General features: G+C 40.7%; 1 protein-coding gene across 1 annotated transcript; it reads left to right on the plus strand.

Moving 5' to 3' along the window:
• Nucleotides 1–918: 918 nt before the first annotated feature.
• nampt2 (nicotinamide phosphoribosyltransferase 2) lies at nt 919–21,765 on the plus strand. Its single transcript, XM_080423976.1, has 11 exons — nt 919–1,171; nt 5,886–6,021; nt 8,573–8,676; nt 9,364–9,492; nt 10,112–10,270; nt 12,045–12,175; nt 12,465–12,690; nt 15,359–15,478; nt 16,473–16,613; nt 17,552–17,677; nt 18,350–21,765. Exons 1-11 carry the CDS (start codon nt 1,124–1,126, stop codon nt 18,509–18,511), a joined length of 1,482 nt encoding a protein of 493 aa, XP_080280102.1. The 5' UTR covers nt 919–1,123; the 3' UTR covers nt 18,512–21,765.
• The last annotated feature ends 1,911 nt before the right edge of the window (nt 21,766–23,676 follow it).

Raw genomic sequence — 23,676 nt, forward strand, 5'->3', positions numbered from 1 at the left:
AATGGGACCTTCTGCATAATGAGTAGCCTACTTTTACTTTTGGTACTTTAAATACATTTTGATACCAATACTTTTCTACTTTTACTCAAGTACATTTTGAATACCTTACTTTTACTTGTAACAGAGTATTTTTACTTCGCAGAATTGATACTTTTGTTTAAGTAAAACATTTGAGTACTTTTTCCACCACTGGTATTCAGTGCATGCAGTGAGTGACTGTTAGTGCACACAGGACGAGGGAGTTGAGGGACACAGCATAGCGACCCTTCATTTCAATAAGGGCAGACGGCAGAGCCAAAACCTGCAGAACATGTTTAGCACAGCCACAGAGATCAAGACTTGTTTATTAGAGGCAATTAGCATGTCTGGCTGGGGCCGCTTGACAATGCGAACGGTGGGGTGGGCGGAGGCTGCGGAGCTACTGCGCCGGTAGAGAAAAAAAAAGACAATGTTTTTTTTTTTTATATATATAATATATATAAAGTCGATAGCTGAAAAGTGGGGGGACACAGAGGACCGTGTGACCCCGCCTCCGGCGTCTATGGGTAGGCTACACATCGAAAAGCAACACAGCAGAATTTTTTTATTTGATATGTCTACTTAATTACTTTCCTGGTCCGAGCATTTTACAAAGGTCTCAATCATCATTCAGAAATAGTGATTATTTATAAGCTGGTCCACCTGGCTCTCATTGACTCCAATGTATTCCATCGAAGTGCATTTTGCCACCCGGTGCGACGAGAAAATGACGTTGCCGACCTTTCCTTAAATTTAGTTTCCTTGCTCTGCTGTGTTGCCTAATGGCCGCTGTCACGCGTGCTGGTGATGACGAACCAGGGGGCGGTGCTGACGTGCGACGTGCATTTTGACATGATGCTTACCCGCCCCTTTACAACCAACCCCCAGTCTCACATCCAAACCAATGCTTATAAAGAGACCGTCGTTATTCACCAACGGCCGAATTTATACCCGAGATAAAAATTAGTAAATTCCAAAACCACGGGCCTTGCTCCTTCTAACTCCGTTTACACCACGTCCGTCCAGTTTGGTTTCTTTTTGAGCGACTATTCCAGCAAGAAGGGAAGGAGACATAAAGTCACATTCAGGTCATTCATTCACAACAATGGCAGCACACGATTTTAATTTCTTGCTGGCGACCGATTCCTACAAGGTGAGTGAGTGGAGCGACCCGCATGCACTGTCTCTGCGCCTCTTTGACATTTACATCCGTTAATGTACCATGTTTCTGAATGGCGAGAAAGACTGGATCTGTTTACACAAATAGGGTCGTTGTATCGTTGTTTACTTCAGACTTGGAACAATTCCTCTACGTTGTGATGTACAAGGCATAATTATGCAAGAAATTGCATTATGCCAACTATATTGTCTCTTATTTCCTGATGAATAGGTGAATGTGCAGTCAGAAATGACTAGCCTTGGATCAAGACTATCATAGATGTATTTTATAATCGATTTTGACATCTCTATAATACGAAAGTAAAAGTCAGACTCGATAAAATACATCTATGATAGTCTTTATCCAAGGCTAAGAAAGGACTGTATTTCAGTTTCATATTCAGTTAACACACAGACAGTGTCGCATTTGGTGAGTCAGGCAGAGCAAGAAAGCCCCCCCAAAAGTCTGCAAAATACTGCATGTTTGTTGTTCTCCAGCCAGGCAACATTATTTGAAGTAGATATTCAATTCAGTCAACTTCAGTTGTCTTTGTAAATGTCAGCTGACCATACTGTAGTGTACAGTAGCCCACACACGGCACACAGTATACAGATATGACATTTTGCCCTCTCTTGTTTGGGGTCAAAGTAGCCTTGGATGAAAACTATCATATTCATAGATGCATTTAGTCGATTATCGAGTCTAACTTTTACTTTCGTATCTATGCAAATGTCACAATCGATAAAAAAAAAATATATACATCTTGATCCAAGTCTAGGGTCAAAGCATATATCGTAACATGTCTGTATGTTACGTCAAGCTTATTTGGAATGTAGCATAAGCATTTGCATCATACTTGGTTGAGTCCACTTCCATGAGCAGAGGGGTGACATTTTTGCCCGCACCTTGACTGGCTTTTTATATAACAGATAAAGTTACTAGTTAAATTGATCACACTGCTTCATGCAGTATAAATCTCAAACCATTTAGTTTGATATTTTGTATCATCTTATTTAGTTTGAGTTTCTGTTTCTGTAGCAAGCCTATAGCTAACATACGGTAGGTCAGTTTTTAGTTTCACTTCTGGCCAAACAGAAACTGTAGCCTGCCCTGAACTGTTTCTGAAGTCATTTGTGAGCCTCAGCTTACCCCAGTGATTGTGGACACAGGCTTATAGTGGCTACATAGCAGCTCAGTGACTTTAAATGTCAGATGTCACAGTTAGATGCCACACATCTGGTAAAATGCCAAAGGTCTTCTTGATGATGACCAGCCTGGCTGTTGTATTGGCACCAGGACTAGCTAACCCCTGAACAGGGGGGGGGGGGGTAAAGGCTGTAATCATAATGACATCATGTATATAGTAGGCCTATGGTGCATTTGCATGCGCCAAGCTGAACAACACCCGATGGGGTTATCAGCTTTAGTGTGTGTGTGTGTGGCACTGGCACCCCACCTTGATTTTGAGAGATAAGAGACTGGTGAACCGACCACCTACTGCCTTATCATTGTTATGAAACTTCCACAAGGAAAATGAAACCTAACTTTTTTGTTGTTTGTAATTTTGTGCACCCTCGGAGGGCGAATCTTACTGATTTGAGTGACCTTTCATTACCATACAATATCTCATGATCTAATAGGTAGTTTGCCATTAAACGTGCTGAGAAAATTCATGGTCCCTGAAGGATTGAACCCTACTTATTTTGTTGACCCCGTGACCTTTTGTCTAGACCACCCTTATTCCAAAATGTACAGTTGCACACAAACTATTTCAAAATGAAATGGACAGATTGCTGAGACATTCAAGCTAAAGCTATTGATCCTAGAGGGAAATACTGGTGTAATAGCAGCAACAGCAGTAAGAGTGATACACAGGAGAGGTACACGACACGTCACGTAAGAGGAAGAGACAGAATGAAACCTAAAATAATGTCATTGGACTTAGATTGAGCTTAGACTTTGGCACTAGACATCTACACTAACAATATATATCAGCAATAAATATACACGTTACTGGAGTATTTACAATTTTCTGTACTTTTACTTCTACTCAATTACATCTCAGAGGCAAATATTGTACTTTTACTCCACTACAATTATTTGAAAACTGTGGATTTTTATTATTATTACTAAACATACATTAACCACTTCAGCCCCATATACATTTCGGCCATTTGAAAATAGCCGATCTACAAGCTCACAATGCGTCCCAACGCATTGTGAGCTTGTAAAATCGGCTATTTTCAAAAGATTTTTATACATTTCATTCATTTGAGAAACAAATAACTTGAAATGGGACATTCTGCATTATGAGTACTTTCTACTTTTGGTACTTTAAGTACATTTTGATAGTGATACCCATACTTTTGTAATTTTACTCAAGTAATTTTTGAATTCCGGACTTTTACTTGTACTAAAGTACAGTAAAGTAAAAAAGTACTTTTCCTACAATTTATGCAACATTATTGTAAAGTGTTACAGATTATCTTTTTGGATGGATATACAGTATGTACTACTATAGGACTGTGCCCGATTCAGAATTTTCTTGGTTGAATCAAAGATATTCATATTTTGTGACGTCATTGAGAGCGCTGGGGCGTCCCTTCTTAGGCCCCCACAGTGTCCCTCTGCATCCACCAACATGAAAGCGCTCTTCTTCCTGTTCAACAGGGCTTTAATGTTCACATTGTTCCAGGGCTTTATTGTTGGAGAAGCAGCACACCTTTTTGGGTGGGTACAGGGCTCTCCTTGCATAACCTCGTGCAATCTGTAATACAATGGGAGTGCCATCAGTGTCCTGGTGTGGACTGTGGACCCAAATGCAAATAAGTCCCAGTCTGTTGACTTGTAGTATTCCCTCAGGTCCTCTTCCACCTCCTCAGACCACTGCTGTACACTCCTGGTGGGGTTGGGCTGCTGAGCCCGAACAACAGGCTTGCACGTTGGGACAACCTTGCTCGGTTGTGGTCTGATGGGGGTTAGCATTGTCTAGGGCCTAGACAATGCTAACCCCCCCAAGACTCTAGGCTATATCCACTCAATACAACACTCTTTCTCATATGAACTCTGGAAAATGTCGGGGGAATCAGGTCAGGTCAGGACAGTGTCTGGTGTTGCCCTTTCACACATGTAGCACACAACAGGACATTATCCGTGGCAAACCTGTTCTAACATAACTGTCAATACTCTGTTTGATTAGGCGAGGGGCAGTGTCTGGAGAGATGCACACGTTGGCTCCTCCCACTTAAAAGCATGAGGGAGATGCGAGGATTCATTTCTTTCTTGTCTCCCATTGACGCACCCATCCACCACTAAAGTTTTTCAGTGATCAAATCTCTCTCTCCACCTCGTGACAACAGTGTAAATTCACTGGATAAAGTGGACATTGACCTGGTCCATTCACACATTGAGCCGTTTAGGCTGAATCGGACATTACACCGACTTAACTCAAGGCTGCCAGAGTCTGTTGCATGTCAGGGCCTACTGAGCTTGTACATTTGTGTTCTCACACACAGCCCTACTGCTTAATGTCCAGATAACTTCCAGGTTACAGTGCATGTGTGAATCCTAATCTTTGGCACACTACCTTTTCTGGAAGCCGTGGTGATTGGCTCCACACAGTCCACAGTGGCCCATTCTTGGGGTGTATAGGCTCTAATTTATGTAATCCATGGTTTCAGAATTAGTCATTAGCCAATAGCCCCCTGTTGCATAACTAGGGTTCCACAACAGTGAGGATGTGGATTAAAATGTGGAATTGGATGCCTGCTTGAGGCCTTTCACCAGCCAGAAAAAGTAGTGTGCAAGTATAGTAGGCCTGTTGTGTTTTGTTTTTCATTGAGACGCTGACTTGCGTAACCGGCATAATGAATAACCAGCGTATCTAGTAGACCAAATCATAACTGTACCAGACGCATTGTCGCGTACTCGTATCAGCAATGGCTTTTGCTCTGATGAGGTTCATTGGGAATGCATTTAGATACTATTCTAGTCCATATCCGAGTATGCACAGTGTGCACCCCCAACTATGTGCAGACACTCTATTACCAATCTTTTGATCGATAATTTGTATATTTTTGAAAAACATGAAAAAGAATCATTTCCCTTCTGTTGCCGTGGTTACTTCTGCTGGTTACCTATAGAATTCCTGTCATGATGCGAGTGTGACCCATGTTTGTGAATCGCCATAGTAGCTATAACACCTACATAGTAAAAGAGATGTTTTTCAAACCGAACAATTGTCATCATGAGCTGTGAGGTTTCTTCCCAGATAAGCTGTTTGAAATGGGTGAGAGTTGTATAGGAGGAGGAACTAAGAAATAGGAAAAAGTATGCATCCTTGTTCCCAAGTGAGGGGCTGTTGCTCCTGATTATTTAATTTGGGCTCAACCCGCACAAAGAGAGGCCTGTGCTTAATGTTGTCATCACCCTACCCTCTGAATCCCAAATGAAAGCGGAAAACATGCTTACTGTACACGCTAGCATCACGTTGAACATCTAACCAGACAATCCTCAGTGTTTATTTTGGAACATTTCTTCCATTTTATTTTTATGTAGCGCAAATCTGATTGTCTGTACTGATAAGATTAGACATTGATAAACTGGCCTACTCTATTTAAGATCTAGTGCAATGCTTCAAAAACATGTTATGTTTACTGTCTACTGTCTGTCCTGGTTTAACCGTTGTGTCAATTTCTCTCTCTTCCAGATCACACACTACAAACAGTACCCGCCCAATGTCAGTAAAATCTACTCCTACTTTGAATGCAGACGCAAGATAGGTTCCCAGTTCAATGAGGTGGTGTTTTTCGGTCTTCAGTACCTGCTCAAGAAGTACCTGACAGGTACAGTATGTCCATACTTGACTATAAACAACCTTGCATTAACTTGAATGAGTTAATAGTTGTTCTCATTAGGACTGGCCAATATATCGGTATTATATCGATATTGTGATATGAGATTAGACATCGTCTGGTATTTTGAATATTGTGATATGGCATAAGTGTTGTCTTTTCCTGGTTTTAATCACTTAAACCCACTTTAAAAATGCTCAAAAATAGTGAAAATATACAATGTGTCACATCATGACCCATTGCGATCCTGTAGATAGGCTATTTGCGCAATTTTTAAAACTGTAATAATTCAATTATTATCGTTTGTCATAAGTGTTGTCTTTTCCTGGTTTTAATCACTTAAACCCACTTTAAAAATGCTCAAAAATAGTGAAAATATACAATGTGTCACATCATGACCCATTGCGATCCTGTAGATAGGCTATTTGCGCAATGTTTTAAACTGTAATAATTCAATTATTATCGTCACAATATCAAGGTATTTGGCCAAGGATATTGTGACATTAGATTTTATCATATGGCCCAGCCCTAGCCCTGATGTCATCAGGAGGTCATGTATTTCATATAAATAAACATGATGGGGGGAATTGTTTTCTAACTGAGGCTGGGAAGATCTATGTTTTGGAGATCCCGCACACTGTCTTCACTTGGGTATCTCTGTGATAGCTTACCTGATGAAGGTCAGTTGGACAGAAGCGTTGTAGCTTACTCGCAATAAAATGTTTTTTTTGCATAGCATATGTAAAATAATGTATTAAATACAGGTTTTAGGTGACTCACAAAATACAAGTTCAGTTATTACAGTGGAATGCCCTCTAATTCACTTTTAATATGTAGGAGTACTATGTAGTAACTGTCTTTTGCTCATGAAGGAGTACTATGTAGTAGTAACTGTCTTGCTCACAATCTAACACCTCATGTAATACATGACTGTCAGTTTCCACTAGCATGGCTGTCAGAGGTTTTGACATTTATCGTAGAAAGATGCTTTGAAGTCATCTCTGGTGTTATTAGGTCTATTATCAGTAATACCTGAGGCTTTAACTTTCTTTGTTATGGATACAATGGTGATGTAATAGCCACTAGGCACAGAGAGAGAGACATTTGCAGCACCAAAGTACCCATTATTTATGACAGGAAGAAGCGCGTTCAAGCTGGACAAAGTGTGGACCAATTTGCTGAATTGCTGTTGTCAAAGTCTCTTACATACATGAAAGTAAATGCTGGACAAAACAAGAAACACTGCTAATTAGTCAGCAAGGCTGGAATGTGTCTTTGGCATCTTGTTGCTCGGCTGAAGGCTGAAACTAGTAAACTATACGTAAATTACAGGCATATTTGTTTTATCAACTTATTTCAATAATGTAAACGCACAAAAGTCAAACCTAAGACAAAAAAAGTAGGCTTAGCATTTATTCATGCTATGCTCACACTAATACAAACTTTGGTATTGCTTAATTCTCAGTGAGAAAATGACAAGTTAAGTATTACAAACAATTAAACGGCTGTTACATAAATAAAATTGGAAGGCTAGTAGCCGAGGATATTTGGGGGTTTTGGGAAGTTGTAAATCGATTCAGAATTGTAGAAGATTAGAATTGGCGATTCTTATGTGAATAGATTTTTACCCCACCCTTAATTTAAATGTCAATTAATAAAGCCCTGAAGTAAGGGGCCGTGTCCACCAAGACGTTTTCCCCCCCCGAGTAATGTTCCTGCGTATGTTTTGAATTGTTTACAATGGGAGTGCCGTGTTTTTGGAAAACCCAGCAGCATGGTGAGAGGCTGTTCATTTTGCACTCGCTCGTTCATGTCTGGCGTTTTTATCTGCTTGTTGACAGATTAAATGTTTCAACTTGGAAGAGTTTATTGGAGAGTGCTTTGACATTTCAGCCGGGAAAAAACACCTCGGTGGACACAACCCATAAAGACTACTAGGGAATCCACTATTCGGCAGATAAGAATATCCAAACTGTTACAAACAAAATGTCAAACTTACACTTTAGGTGACTTTAAGCAATATTTCTGGTAGAACCTTGATGCATAATGTTTAAACACATATTTTCATGTCATTAACAGTGAAATAATACTTTGTGCCATCAATAGTGTGTATGTTAATCCACTTGTGTCTGGAGTCACAAACGACTGCCCCTTGTTGGCCTGTTCGATTCCACCATGAAAACCTCTGCTCCCCCCTTCACAATTTCCCTCTCAGCTTTACTGCCGTCTCAATAAGATTGAAAATGAAATTCTACATGAGATTTCCAAGGCAGTCAGATAAGGAGGCTGGTGTGATAGTGGCGTGGCGTGTTGTGGAATGTGTGAACAGTGACCTCTCTTACCCCAGGACCTGTTTGGAAAACCAAAGCACATTTTATTTACTCTCCAAATGTCATTAGGTTTGACTCTCACTCTTTTGTGTAATTTCTTGTTTTTCTGTCTGTGGCTGCGTTGTGTTGTTCTTTGCTGTCCTTAGTTAGCTCTACTGCTTGGCTGGGCTCACTGTCGGCGTCAGTGACTCTGCGTTCTTTAATTTCCACAGGGCAGGTCATCACAGAGGAGAAGATTCAGGAGGCCAAGCATTTCTACCTGATGCATTTCAGACAGAACGTGTTTGATGAAGAGGGCTGGAGGAAAGTCTTAGAGGTATAGAAAAGGTGCACTCACTGAAACAGGTAGACATACATCTACCCATACAGTGCCCGTTCATATATCATGTCTTACTCTTATACCCTTTTCCCACCAACATTTGTGCACTTGTGCAGTTTTGTGTGACATTCAGTGTCACAAATGCACCGGTGAAGTGCCTGCAAGTAGCTGTTTAATAGCTCTCTCAGTAGCTCTCCCTCTCTCCCTCTCTCTCCCTCTCAGCACACAAATACAATCCATACCGATGATAATTATTGTTTTGGGATTGCTTGTGATTATGAAATGGCATGAGACTAGGGGGTTATAATAGAGGATTGTTATTTTAAAAAAATGCTTTTATGTACTCTATTTATTCCAGTTTGCACATTTTTAAGTTCAAGTGGCAGTGAAATAAACTGTAGAGCTCTTGGCCTCCATATTTTCTCTTCCTCTCTAATCAGGCGAAGCTCTCTCATACTACCACGCAGCGTGTCTACCTGGGTGTCATGTTTACATCGTTGATCAGAGCTGGAACCAATAAATGCCTGTGACAGCTGCAGAGTCATTTGTACCGGGAATGAGTGCCGATTGTAACCTTTCCCACTAAACACAAAAGCCAGATGTTAGTCGGTGGGTGTAAATGGGGTTTTTGTCAAGTGGGAAAGGGGCTTTGTACTTACGCCAATGTGTTCGCTGTTCCTTCAGAAATATGATGGCCGTCTTCCTATCAGGATCAAAGCAGTCCCTGAAGGCAGAATCGTACCCAGAGGAAATGTGCTCTTCACAGTGGAGAACACAGACCCTGACTTCTTCTGGCTTACAAACTACATTGAGGTAAATATAGATTTTATTCTGCTCTGGGACACCCTGGGATTTCATCCCAGTGTGGGGGATGAAAGTGTTGGAGCACGTGCGTGCGTGCGTGCGTGCGTGTGTGATAGATCCCATACAGCCTTTTTAATGTAGGCATTGGCATTTAGTCTCACACTTACAAGAGTGTTGTCTCCAATTTGCACAGAATAGCCACTTGTAATCCATGCAATCCAATTATTAATTGTAATCGATAAGTGTTTGGTCAGTTTAATTTGAATATACTGCAGCTGAACAGCATCATTGTTAATAAATACTGTAGAGTTTTTATTGCAGTGTATGATCAGCTGTTTGATATCTCTCACACATTCCTAGTCTTTTGTCTAGACAAAACAGATAAGAACACAGCGGATATGAAAGATAAGAGGCACAATAACAAGAGTCACATTTGTCATTATTTCTCATTGGTCTGCAGAAAATAAGAGTCACAAGAACAATATCTACATACATATCTGTCCTTCCCTTTTTCTCCTATATATATCCCCTCCTCCCGACCCTGCCTGATAACGCTATTCTATGTCCCTCATTTCTAACCCTTCTTTAACCACCCCACCCCACCCTGCTCTCTCTATGCTGTGCTCAGACAATGCTGGTCCAGATGTGGTATCCTATCACAGTGGCCACCATCTCGAGGGAGTTTAAGAAGATCTTGGCTAAGCACCTGAAGGCCACCTCAGGGAGCCTGGAGGGCCTTGAGTTTAAGCTCCATGACTTTGGCTACAGAGGAGTTTCTTCACAAGAGGTCAGATTGGAGTCGACATTTCCACAAAGAGACACATGCAAGAAAGGGTAGAGATTCTGAAAGCATAAAGTTGAGCCTTACAAGTCCTTTTAGAGTTAAATGAACACTTTTTAAAATGTATTTCAAGCAGGTATGTAGAAAAGGGAGAGGGGAGTGACTGTCAGGGGACATAGGAGGGATTTGCTGGTGGGATTTGAAACTAAGGAAGGTGCAAGTGGGTCCAGTGGAAAATTAATTACCCAGACATCCTGTTGGAAACACCGAAAAGCCATTTTTCACGTTTAAGTGAAGACCCATGGATGAGTTTTGGTAAATATTGCGCACAAAAAAAAGTATTGGCACACTCTTGACATCAAGGAATTCAGGCAAAGAAAATTGTTAAGAATTTAATTAGCAGAAGGGCCCCAGTCGGATATTAATGGTCCTCCAAACACACTGGTCAGCCTTGAGGAATAAGGGCACAATGCAGAGATATTCTGGGTAGAGACTGAGGCGGTATGGGAATCAGAAGGTCGCTGGTTCAGCGATGTATCAAAGTGTCCCTGAGCAAGACACTTAACAGCTCCCCAGACACTGTATAATTAAGACCTAATAATTAAGATGGGTAAATGCCCGAGGACAAATTCTAGGTATGTGCAAATGTCCCTGGCAAATGCACCAACAGAAATTAAGGACACGTTGTTATTATTATTATTATTATTATTGAATCACGTGGCTGCATAAATGGATACATTATGAATGATGTTGTTATTCAATAGTCTGCATGATGAGGCTGTCATCTCCTGTAGGCTTAATTTGTAAGCATTCATTCAGACTAGTGCCTGAAGCATCAGTGCTGCCAGAAGCCTTATGATACATGACACCTAATACATTTTAGCCTCACTGATGGATTGAATACCATTAACATTGTGTATTAGCTTATGGATACATTAGTAGCCTACCCGTTACCAGTATATCCTGTACAGTAAACATTGAGATTCACTTTACTGTATGTCTTTGTATATGACCTATTAGGTGTCACAGTTGGAATCATTTATGGTGACTGCATTTACTTTGCCATCACCTACCTATCAACTTAGACCATATGTGTTTTTATTTCATAAAATCCTTTACTGGGTACCAGTAATTTGTATAATAGCCAGCTAATAGCCATTATATCAACAGGGGGATAGAACAGGGTGATCTGGCCTGTGGTCACATGCCAGAGTTGCAACACGGTGCCATGCATATAATACATGAAATGACCACAACAAAATTATACATGGTTCAAGCTTCATGGAACCAGTGATGTAACATTCTTTGTCACGTGTGTGTGTGTGCGGGTGTGTGTGTGTGTGCGGGTGTTCATACAGTATGTGTTGTGTGCACGTGAATGCCTGTATGTGCTCACTCACATGCACACTTGCCCTAGACCTAACTGAATAAAGCTGGTTTAGGATTGAATTGTGACTAAAGGAGCAAATTGCCAGCACATGATTATTTCACTGTGCAGTCTGAGAACCTCAATAGGATTTCAGGATTTCAATATACTGTGAGCTAAGCTGTTCTCTCACATGCTGTTGGAGCTAATGTTCAAAGATGTGGCTCTGAAACAGGACAAGGAAACATTAGACTTGTTCACTGTGGTGCTGTATACGAGTGACACTTCTGAAGCTGATTATAAATAGTGCAAAGATTGTGCCTATAATGTCGAGCCCAAAATGGGGGATTGATTACTGATTGATTAGTTTGATGAACTGTTCAACAGCTTGTGTCCTGCATGTGTTGTGTGTAGTCTGCAGCACTAGGAGGGGCAGCTCACCTGGTCAACTTCTCCAGTACAGACACAGTGGCGGGACTACTGATGGCCCAGCGTTACTATGGCTGCCCAATGGCTGGCTTCTCCATCCCAGCAGCAGAGCACAGGTATTCCTTGCTCTCTCACTCACTCACTCACTCACTCACTCATATACATATACATACATTTAGAAATATTTTCAGTGTCAGTTCAAAGTGACCTATGCAAGGTCTCTGGAAACATATCCTTCTGCTGGCCTGGCCACAACCTTCTTTACTCTACTGTATGCTGTCTCCCTCTAACCTTTCATAGTAAGCTGTCTCATTGAAATAATAACAAACAAAAACATTTTAGGGTATGTATTGATGCCCATGACTGCTTCCCATCTATACTCCCACTCTCCCTTCTCATCTCCAGCACCATCATCTCCTGGGGTAGGAGTCGGGAGAAGGATGCCTTCGAGAGGCTGTTGGATGAGTTCTCCACAGGGCCTGTGTCCGTGGTCAGTGACAGCTATGACATCTTCAAGGCCTGCAAGCACATCTGGGGAGACAAGCTGAAGGAGCGTGTGATGGAACGCAGCCAGGACTCCTGCCTAGTAATCCGACCTGACTCAGGAGATCCTGCTGAGACTCTCCTCGAGGTAAGGAGGAATCACACACAATTTGTAGTGTTAATTCACGCAGTTAATTCCCTTAATTAGCTCATTTTGCACTCTCAGGGGAGAATTCACAAAGGACTTGTGGAACCCACGAAGGGTTAAATGAACTCCTAACTGCGCTGCCATGTAAATAGCATCATGCACATATTAAAATATTATTTTCAGACAAAAGAGCTTCAAATTGCTTTTCAGTTTTGATTACTACGCTGGCATTATCCATTTGTCACCAGATCCACTCCTCGGGGACAGTCACACAAATAGTACGGCGTAAAGCCACCATTTATACATTGCCACATGGGTAATTGTAAATTAATCAGATGCAAAACAAGGGCAAATTCTAATCAGCTGCGAAACTTTATGGTCAAGTGCGCTGGCATATTATGGTATAATTATACCTTTTATATTGTTATTATGTTGTTCATACTTGGCCTTCTAATAATATATGTATATATGTATGTGTGTATATATAGATAGTTGGAGTCGGGTGTCTTTGAGATTAACAGGTGTCACGGCGGCCCTGTGGACTGCCTCCAGGCAAAACACACATATGATAATAAATAATTAGACCTATTTCATGCTGCAGGGGAAATTCAGTTTCCTTTGTCTTGCTCAGGGACACATTGCTTGGGTTTGGAATCAAACCTGGGACCTTCTGCATCCCAGGCAGGCTCTCATTTAGCAATGGACGTCCCTAATAGCGAGGCTTCAAGTTCGATCCTTGTATGCAAGATCATTATTAAGATGGATTTTCCAAATGTTTATTTCACATATGTTTCCTTGCACACTCCAATCAAAAGATTATGTTTGTTGTAACAATAACCTTTATTTATACTCCATTGCACAGTGTTTGCTTGACAAAACAAACAAATCTACAATGTATCCACACGTTGCATTGTGACACGATGATGGCTTGTAAACTTGTTCTTTTTGGGAGGTGATGCAGTCTATGTAATGGAGTGGACTCTTTTTTTTTTTACCCCCCTTTATTTGTCTTTGGCAAATTATAGTCCTGATCAACGTTGCTTCCATGTTGACAGCCAGTGCCTGTTGTAACTTGGTTTAAATTCTGATGAGATTATCATATTCAGGTCAATTAACTTTGTGCTTATCAGAAGTGATACACCGTTCTGCAAATAGATGTAGCCCATGCTGTTGAGAGAGCATGGCTACTACGATCCATTAGGCCTGACCTCGACTAAGTCGACTAGTCGACTGGTTAGTCGCGGGGGGTCCGAGTCGACTAAGTGTCTCTTAGATTTTTTTTTTTTTTTTTTTAAGGGCCAAAAATGTTTTAAATTGTTTTTTGGCCAAGTCTACACCTGCAACCACACGTAACTTCCACTTTATTCTTCTTATTCCTCGTCTTTGTATTGGTATTGTTTGTGTTGGAGCGCCTCAGTGCGGCTGCAGAGTTCATGTGCAACCTCTTCCAGAGAGAGATAGAGACACTAGAAACTCTGCTGGAGACAAAACAAACTGTGTAGACTTGGCCCTTTGAAATAAAATGTATTTTGGCCCAAAAAATAAAATAAAAAATAAATAAAGTTTTTTTTTAAATTCTTTTTTTTATTTTTTATTAGTCGACTGCCAGTCGACTATTGGCAATTAGTCGCCAATTAGAGTCGACTAAACAAATCCTTAGTCGGGGACAGGCCTACGATCCATAGACTTAAACAGAGAATATTCACATAATATTAAAGGGATTTCACTTTCAAAAAACCTTTTGGTCATTTTATCATGTACTCAGGCCTTTGTGAGCCCCCCAGACAGTTTTTAAGTTGCTTGATTCAGTATTTAGATTTTGATTTGATATTCATTTTATCAGACACGCCCCCTTCCTATACAAACCCATTATAACTTCAAACTACATTTTAACCATGTTAGATTCATCGAAAACACCCGTCCTTGGTTCTGGTGACTCACCCTGCCCTCCTAATGCGTGAGGGGGCCGTGGTTTTCCGGAAAAAAAAAAGTTTTTCTTTTATTTTTTTATTGCATTTAAATGTTTTCATTTTCCTAAAAAAATATTAAAAATAAAAGAAAAAAGTAATTGAAAAAACACGGCCCCCTCGCGTATTAGGGGGGCGGTATGAGTCACCAGAACCAAGGACGTGTGTTTTTGATGAATCTAACATGGTTAAAATGGAGTTTGAAGTTACAATGGGTTTGTATAGGAAGGGGGCGTGTCTGATAAAATTAATATCAAATATCTAAATACTGAATCGAGCAACTTAAAAACTGTCTGGGGGGCTCACAAAGGCCAGAGTAGACGATAAAATGACAAAATGTTTTTTTGAAAGTGAAATATCCCTTTAAAACATTTATTACCAAAACCAACTTACAGTTGATTTGGTGTTTGTTTCTGTGTGTGCAGACATAACAACACGAATAAGGAACATTCTGAAGTAACGTGAACTGGTCGTGACAAGATCAAAGAAGTAACTTTTTCGATGGGTCTGGACAGTCGCGTCCTCTCCTCCCCTTAGTTATTAGTGTGTAACTGACATGAAGCGTCCGTACTGATTGAGCAAAAATAATATAACTTTTGATACTGATTGACATAAGTTGGAGCCGTGTACAGTGTTGTAGAATGGTGATTGGCGGGGAGAGGTCTCTGATACCCGGCCTCCTTTTTTACCTGTCTTTTTAGGTCATCAGGATTCTAGAAGAGTGTTTCGGATGTATGGTGAACTCTGTTGGTTACAAAGTTCTGCCTCCTTACCTCCGCATCATCCAAGGAGACGGCATTGACCTCAACTCAGTGGAGGAGGTCAGAAGAAACACGCACTCTTTGTTCCCCACTGTGTCTGTCTCTCTCACTGTGTCTGTCTCTCTCACTGTGTGTGTGTGTGTCTCTCTCACTGCCCCCCATTCTCTCTCATTTTATGTCTCTCTCACTCCCCCTCATTCTCTCACTTTATCTATATATTTCACTCCCCCTCATTCTCGGCCTCTATCTCACTCTTTTCTTTCTATAATCAGCATTCTCTTGTTCTTGCCCTTTTTCTTACGGTCTTTCACACACACACACACACACACACACACACACACACACACACACACACACACACACACACACACACACACACACACACACACACACACACACACACACACACACACACACACACACACACACACACACACACACACACACACACACACACACACACTGGAGTAATAGGGAGGTCAGCACAGGGGAGGAAAACTGACGAAGCGATAGCGCATAGTTTGAGGTTCATAGGAGTCTCACACACACACACACACATACACGACACCCACCATATCTTTGCCTACATATCATTAAATGGTGGCACATTCCCCATGTGCCACGCTGGTTGCTCAACCAGTTATTTCACATAGCAGATAAGGGTGACAAGTCATCTTGAACAAATAAATGATATATGGCAGTTCAGTCACAGTTCTTCCAGAGACTTCTATTTGACTGCTGTCTTTACTTTCCCTGCGGTTTCATCAACGCTGCCAATAGAAGTCAGCTTGACATTTCACTCCGCCTGAAGTTCTTCCCAGAACACTCTCTTTCCTTTGTCTGAGGTTTCTTTGTTGGGCCTTATCTTCTGGTTTTGTTTTAATCTTAAAAATGTAATGTATGATCCTCTGTCTCATTGAGTATCCTTCCCATAGGAATCCAACAGCTGTGTGCCTGTAGTTATGGTGCCTGCCCTGTGTGTACCCTGACTGTGAGCCTGTGTGTGTGTGTGTGTGTGTGTGTGTGTGTGTGTGTGTGTGTGTCGTGCATGCAGATCCTCCAAAAGTTGACCGATGGGGGTTGGAGTGCAGAGAACGTCTTCTTTGGCTGCGGCAGCTCCTTGCTCCAGAAACTGAACAGAGATACACTCAACTGTGCCTTCAAGTGCAGCTATGTGGAGACCAACGGCAAGGGGGTACGTTGGCACATTTCACCGGTATTAGTGGGGTGTCAAGGTTCAAATAAATTCCATAATCTCAAGGGTTTCATTGACATGACAACGTATACAACATAGTGCGGTGTAAAGAGAGAGTGGCGACAACGGAACTCCAAAATACTTGATCGTCGTGTCACCCCTGTAGACATGAATCGGTTCCTGGAAGTCCTTCCTGAGGGCCTTTTTGAATGCATTATACAGAGAGACAGAACTGCACATTGTTGGTCATTAGTAGACAATAAATGGTTTGATTTACAATATTTATATAGCACACCAACCATGTATGTACTGTAGTTATATCAATATGTCTTGAAAAGAAATGAAAGATTTGCTAATATTTTAGTTGCTAAAATGATGGCGCTTGCACAAAAACCCACTTGTTTTACACACGTAAACCTGTGATGTGACAATAAAGTTGGTTCTGATTCTGATATATTTTAAGCCAACGTTACCTTGGTTACCACTACTAGTGCTGGGTCCTTTGGAATTAATCTTAGAAGTCTTAGAAGTTTAGTTAGTCTGGCTGTCAGAATTCACCCTTGAGCATTCTGGAGGACGTGTTGCAGTATTGAATTAAACGAAACACCGGTCATAGCATCCATTTGCACTTGATGAGTGATGACGCATGTTCTCAATAGCATCTGAACATAGATGTGTTATACTGTTACTCACTCTAACTAGCACAAGGCTTAGTTACATCACATCCTGTGTATTGGTTTATGTGCATTAGTTTGGTTCTTTGGGAGATTTTGAAATTCTTTGGTATTACAACACTCTCTGGATAACTTGTTCTTTGTTTGAAAGTTGTTCTCGCCGGGCCTGTGGTTTCTTAAACCCTCCTGGGTCATTGTAAATGAGCACGACCAGCCATGCTCTTTATTCAGAACATAATAAACCCTTCTATTTGTCTTGTCTAGATGGACGTGTACAAGCAGCCTGTGACTGACCCCACCAAGGGGTCAAAGAGGGGTCGCCTGTCACTGAGGAGGAACTCTGATGGCTTCATAGAGACCATAGAGCGAGGGGCAGGGAAGCCTGAGGAGGTCAGTCGCAGTACTTGAGCTTGATTGAGTCTTCTGATATGACATTTGGATGACAACCATTAATTTGGTTTAGAACATGTGCTACTAATAACTGAACTTTGAATCGTACATTTTCTTTTTCCCATACTTGTTTTTTCACAGGTAATAATGGCATATCAAGTGATCGCTCTTAACAGGATGTGCTGTTTCAATTGCAGAACATGCATTCAAGCATTAGACAAAATTAGGCTGCAGGCAAACATATTGATATTTATGTATGGTGACATGAACAGAATGCAGCATGTATACCGGGGGGGAAAACAGAAACACATCAGACACAGATGGACATAATCACACAAGACCAGGGCCGACACGGAACCATATGCATTGAGGGAGAGAGTTCTTATGCATTATGCAGTCTGATGGCAGTTGGCAGAAAACAGAGTCTGTACCGCTCCGTATGCATATTCGGGAGAGTGAGCCTCTGGCTGAAGGTGCTCACCCTATCCTGCAGCTCGCCATAGAGCATTAACCAGGATGTGAACTTGTAGATCAGCTCTATAGTCAACAAGAGACACTGTCGTACGACAGAGTACAGTACATCTAAATATTTCAGGGTAGTGCAGATGCAGAGCCTCGTCCTGCCTCATTCATCTCTCTCTCTCTCGCTTGCCCTTTCCTCTTCCTCCGCAGGACATGCTGGTGACGGTGTTCGAGAATGGCACCCTCATGCAGGACTACTCCCTGGAGGAGATCAGAAAGAACGCACAGCTGTGTGAGGAGGAGGTGAGCCATGCCCAGCACAACCAAGACCAAGTGCTGCTCCACAAGAACATCATCAATGGGCGCCACTAACCAAACCTTAGGGACACAAAAAGCCTTTCACCAATGCACATCACATGTTGATATTCTATGAACCAGTGTCACTGCCAGAGGCAGTTTGGAAGACACAGCTATGTTCTTCTATGGCTTATTTTCTGTATCAGCCGAACAACAATGGCGTCTATCGAAGAATTACTGCTGATGTGGAATGCCACACCTACCATCATATACTGTGTGAGTGTGTGTGTGTGTATATATATATATATATATATATATATATATATATATACATACATACATACATACATACATACATACATACATATGCATACATACATACATGAGTCTATGTACTGTATGAGAGAGAGGTGTGCTGTCAAATGATTTTAATCTAGATTAATCGCATAATTTTCCATAGTTAAATCACAATTAATCCCAAATTAATCATCAGTTTTATATTTGCTCAGCCAGTTGGTGCACAGACCATGCTCTTAGTGAGCACGAGGACCTTGGTTCGAATCTTACCCTATTATTGTCTCGCATGCCCCCTCTCTCTCTGCCCTTGGTTTCCTGTCTCTCTACATAACACTGACCTATCTGAAAGAAAGCGTACAAAATGCCACCAAAAATGTATCTTAAAAAGAATCCCCAATGTTCAACATGTATGTTAAAGGGATAGTTTTTAAGTGTTCAATGTTTGTTATTGGAAATCCCAAAACAATGACAGATATTGTCCAGAACCCCCCAAAAAGTACTGCGTTTGACACACAATGTGTCCAACTATGATTATAAATGTTCACAGACACTAAACATCCCCCGTTTTGAAACATTTACATAAGATAAAAATTAAAAAAAAGATATATTAATGCGCGATAAAATAATTAGTGGTGATAAAATAATGTTCCTCAATGTGTTATTTTTGGTTTAGCCTCCCAAGAGAGGTGGAATTGTAGAATTTGCCACCAAACACTACCATTCCATTGTATGAGACCATCCTAGAAACCCCTGTAGCCCTTATGGTTTTCTAGATTGAATTTACACAGAGCACCTGACTACCGGTACCGATAAGGACAGAATGCAGGCTTTCCATTCAAGCAGTGGACAGGAACAATGAAAACGATGGCTTTCACTGGTTTTTGTTTCGTCTTCCTTACAATTTTGCTGGATTGTCACATTTCCATGTTCTCGTTGATTAAAAGGCAAACCAGCTATGTGATCAAAACCAGAAATTGTGTGAGCACTGGCTCTCACACTCACTCTGCCATTTCACTGTCAAAGCCTATATTTATAGGTCTTCTGACAATTGTGCAAATATATTTTGACACAAAGTTTGAAAGATAATATGCATGTGCAAAGACTAAGAGTAAGTCTGACTGAATTTCCATGTGTCAGTAAATAATAACTGCAAAAATTGTAATGCTCTTTGCACTAAAGGCTATCTTATGCTTCTGTGTCGAGGTGTCACTGTTCTTGGTAGCTATGTCGTGGGCACCTACAATGTAGCTACGACACCTCAATGCTGAAGCATAAATCATCCTTGAGAAGCTGAACACTGAATCAAACACCGCCCCCAGAGTTATTCACACAGCAGAGGGGATAATATCTAATCAATGCTAATCATGCAAGCTCATGTGTTCCACTCATACCCGCTTATTGAAACGCAACCCTCGTTCCTCGGTTTAAATGCGATATCCAATCTAAACTTGCGTTTTTCTTTTTTGCCAAAACAAAACAAAAAAAACAGGCTGAATATATTAGGTCAGCAGACCATGTGGATGACAGACAGACAAAGTGATTGGAGTGACTATCACGTTAAGGTCATTGGTTCAATCCCTCCTGTGATCTGGGTTGAAGCAGTGTCCCACAGAGGCTTTTACTCCAGAAAAAGAGAATGGCTTGATACATACGAAGTTGCATAAGGTGTCGTGCACCGAAAATAACAGATATTCAATCGAACAACGTGTTGCGCTGTGACGCATTGTGAGCTTGTAGATCAGCTTTTTTCAGTGTGTGACACCGGCACGCAACTTAAGTATGAATCCGGTTTTAATGTCCAATGCTTATAGCAGCCATAAACGCTATACCTCCACACTTTGGAAACCATAACACTACTTTACTAAGTACACAGGTTTTTAGTCTTCTGGTCTGGCAGATCTTGATGCAAATTAACGTTCCAAATTATTTGCTTTTGTCAGACCTAAGCCTGATTTATACTTTGTTGTGCAACGGTGTTACACACAGAAAGTAGCCAAAATGCATCGCCTGATTTTGTAGATCTATGTTCAGCTCATGACACTAATTTGCACAACGGAGAATAAATTCAGCGTTAGTCAGTTGCTCCAGTTGAATGTGAGTGTGGCATTATCTTCCAATGCATGTCTTTCTTTCAAAAGATGTCACACAAAAGACAATTAACTTAACCAACTCTGGCTATAATGGTAATCGAATAGTTTGGCATTTATTTGAGACTTTCCTCCAATAAGCAGCCATTTCATTTTTGTTATTTTAATTGAAACTACGTGTTAGATGTTAATTTAAAATTGTCCATTTGATCACATTGGTTTCAGGTTTCAAAATAGCGATTTTTTATTTGTTTTTCCAGTTTCATTTCACCAGTAGTTGCTGGAGATTTCCAACAAGCTCCACATTCTAATTGGCTTGAGGTGAATTTATGCTTATTTGGAAACCAAACTTGCTATATCTAGAGTGAAAGATGCTCTTACTTTAATGTGGTGGCAGGTGTTAAGGAAAAGCTACTTTCACTAGGTTTTGGTGCACAATTCTATCACTACTGCTGCATTTGCCTTTTGGGGGGAAAATGTGGCTCTTTGTTTTAAATATTTATTCCCCTCAATCTTTACTGTGTGAGGCAGTTTCTTCTTTTCTTAGCTAGTCTTCCTCCTCTGTAAGCCAATTTCTTGCTTTTGACTTTGTTGTAAATGTTGAATTCAAATGATTCAGTCTGGCTTCAGGTCAAATCCCTGCTGCCTTGTGGATTTCATGCTCATGTTCTGTGTATATTGATCCTTTCTGAAGTAGTCATGTTGTGTGCGACATTGGACAAAAAGAAGAGAAAAAAATCTCTACTTATTTTTTTCCTAATAGTTTGCATTACTGGCATCGACACTAATGTTTTATAAATATACTGTATAATGTATAAATATATTTTGTAAATATATTTTTTTGAAATTTATTTGCATTGAACTAATGTCCTCTGTGATTATTCTTTTATTTTTGAGTTTTACTAAATTCTATTTTGTATGACAATAAAATAAACCTGTAATTTTCCTGTGCGAGGTGTGATAACATGAACTTGGGCACTGTGTTAGATCAAATGTAAGAGCGCCTCGTGGTCCTGGCAGGGTTTCTCTCTAGTTCAACAGGGGTCTGGGGCCCCCAGGGGGTCCTCAGAGTAACTGCAGGGGGTCTGCTAAATATTTGTGTGATGGGGAACATTAGCCACAAATAGCAGATCCACTGCGAGGCGTTGTGAGCTTGTAGATCAGCTATTTTGGGAAAAAAGAGCCGACCAAGTACAGAGCCAACGGTCAAGTTGACTAAGTAGAAAAAAGAGAAAGGAACGCATCTGTTTGGCTGGAGTAAAAAACCCCAACAAGGTGCTCTTTGGTACGACTGGGTGACAAAAAAAAAGGGATGAGACCAAGGCACTCTAGTGGAAAAGTTTAAACGCCTTTAATAGTCTGGCTAATGCATTGCAAGAATAAACAATACACATACGCGTTGCGGCAACAATGCCTTCATCAGGGTGACTAAACAAGATTGCAGAACGAACATGGCTTTTTTTTGGACATGACATCACAGGCTCATTACCATACAGATTGGTGGCAGGCTAAAAAAAACACCAAGATAAAATGTAGAGCCTTACAAAACCTAACCTATACCAATTAAAAAAAAACGAAAAGAAAGAATAAAACAAAATGCTGTGAAACCACTGAGTAGGAAATGACATCATTGCCTACATTATAATAGGTTCAGCAGGTGACTAGAAGTGGGGATAATCAAGCACAAAGTACACCAACAATAGAATCTCCAATACTGTATTAATTAAAAAGGCACAGCATCCTACACATGAAACATTACTATAAGAGCGCAATAATTCGAACCCACCCCTTAGCAGAAAAGAACAATTATAAAAAAGGTGAATAATCGATTTCCTCATTTAGACCAAGGTATAGCCTTGATTTAGACCACCTCAATAGCCATAACCTTTAGGGAACTTGGGCTGCCATGACCAGCCTGTCTGTAGGGTTTAGCCATAGGGTACTTGTCATTAAATGTCCTGATGGCATAAACATGTTCAGACACCCTGTGTGCACCAGTCTGCGTTTGGTTCAACCTACATAGATAGCCTATCCATCAAGTTGACTAAGTATTAAGCGTTTAAGAAGTGAAATGTCTGAAAATACACATTAACACAAATCCAACATATTAAAGGTAGGGTTAGTGATTTACTTTGGTTAAAATAAGTGTTAAATAGCTCTATATTCTGATGCTATAGAGTGTTTGTTCAGTAAAAGGAGTCTCCCATGTCTCTCCAGCTCTTTATTAAACAGAAAATGCATTTTCAGTGCTCTCTCCTGATTGGCTTAACTTTTGTCACCTACCTGAAAATGTACTATATTCTGTTTACATACTAAAGAACTGGAGAGACCCCTGTGACCGAACAAACGCTCTGTAGCAATGATTACTGTCAGAATATAGTACTTAACCTTTTTAATAAAAAAAAGCACTTACCCTACCTTTAATAGTAAAGCTGTTCTCCTTGCAGCGAGGCTACTGCTGTGCTGCCGCCTTGTGGCCATGCAGCGTATAACCATTGTATCAGTCCAGTGGTTCTCAACCCACTCCTCAGATGACAATGAAGTGACAATTTAAGGACTTTTAAGACCTTTTTAATACCCCAAAAAAGAAAGAAAATAAAAAGACCAGAGAATCCAAAGTAATCAACAAACTATACTACAAAAACTGGTCAAACATTGGCCAAATTGTCAAATTATATAAGAAAGAGGCAAACATAGTGAAAATAGACGATCTACAAGCTTAGATCTACTATACATTCCAAGTGCTTGTCAGAGTTGGGGGTCCCCAGTTGAAATATGATTATTTTTGGGGGTCCTCGGTTCAAATATGATTATTTTAGGGGGTCGCGGGCTGAAAAGTTTGGAACCACTGGTCTA

This window comes from Gymnoscopelus braueri (genome assembly GCF_963280865.1).
Source record: "Gymnoscopelus braueri genome assembly, chromosome: 3".
NCBI classification, from domain to species: domain Eukaryota; kingdom Metazoa; phylum Chordata; class Actinopteri; order Myctophiformes; family Myctophidae; genus Gymnoscopelus; species Gymnoscopelus braueri.

Excerpts from the sequence above, each read along its gene's own strand:
- nampt2 (XM_080423976.1), top strand. The coding sequence starts at position 1,124 with ATGGCAGCACACGATTTTAATTTCTTGCTGGCGACCGATTCCTACAAG. Across the intron at positions 8,677-9,363 it reads GCTGGAGGAAAGTCTTAGAG|AAATATGATGGCCGTCTTCC; the intron begins GTATAGAAAAGG and ends CTGTTCCTTCAG. Across the intron at positions 16,614-17,551 it reads TGGAGACCAACGGCAAGGGG|ATGGACGTGTACAAGCAGCC; the intron begins GTACGTTGGCAC and ends TGTCTTGTCTAG.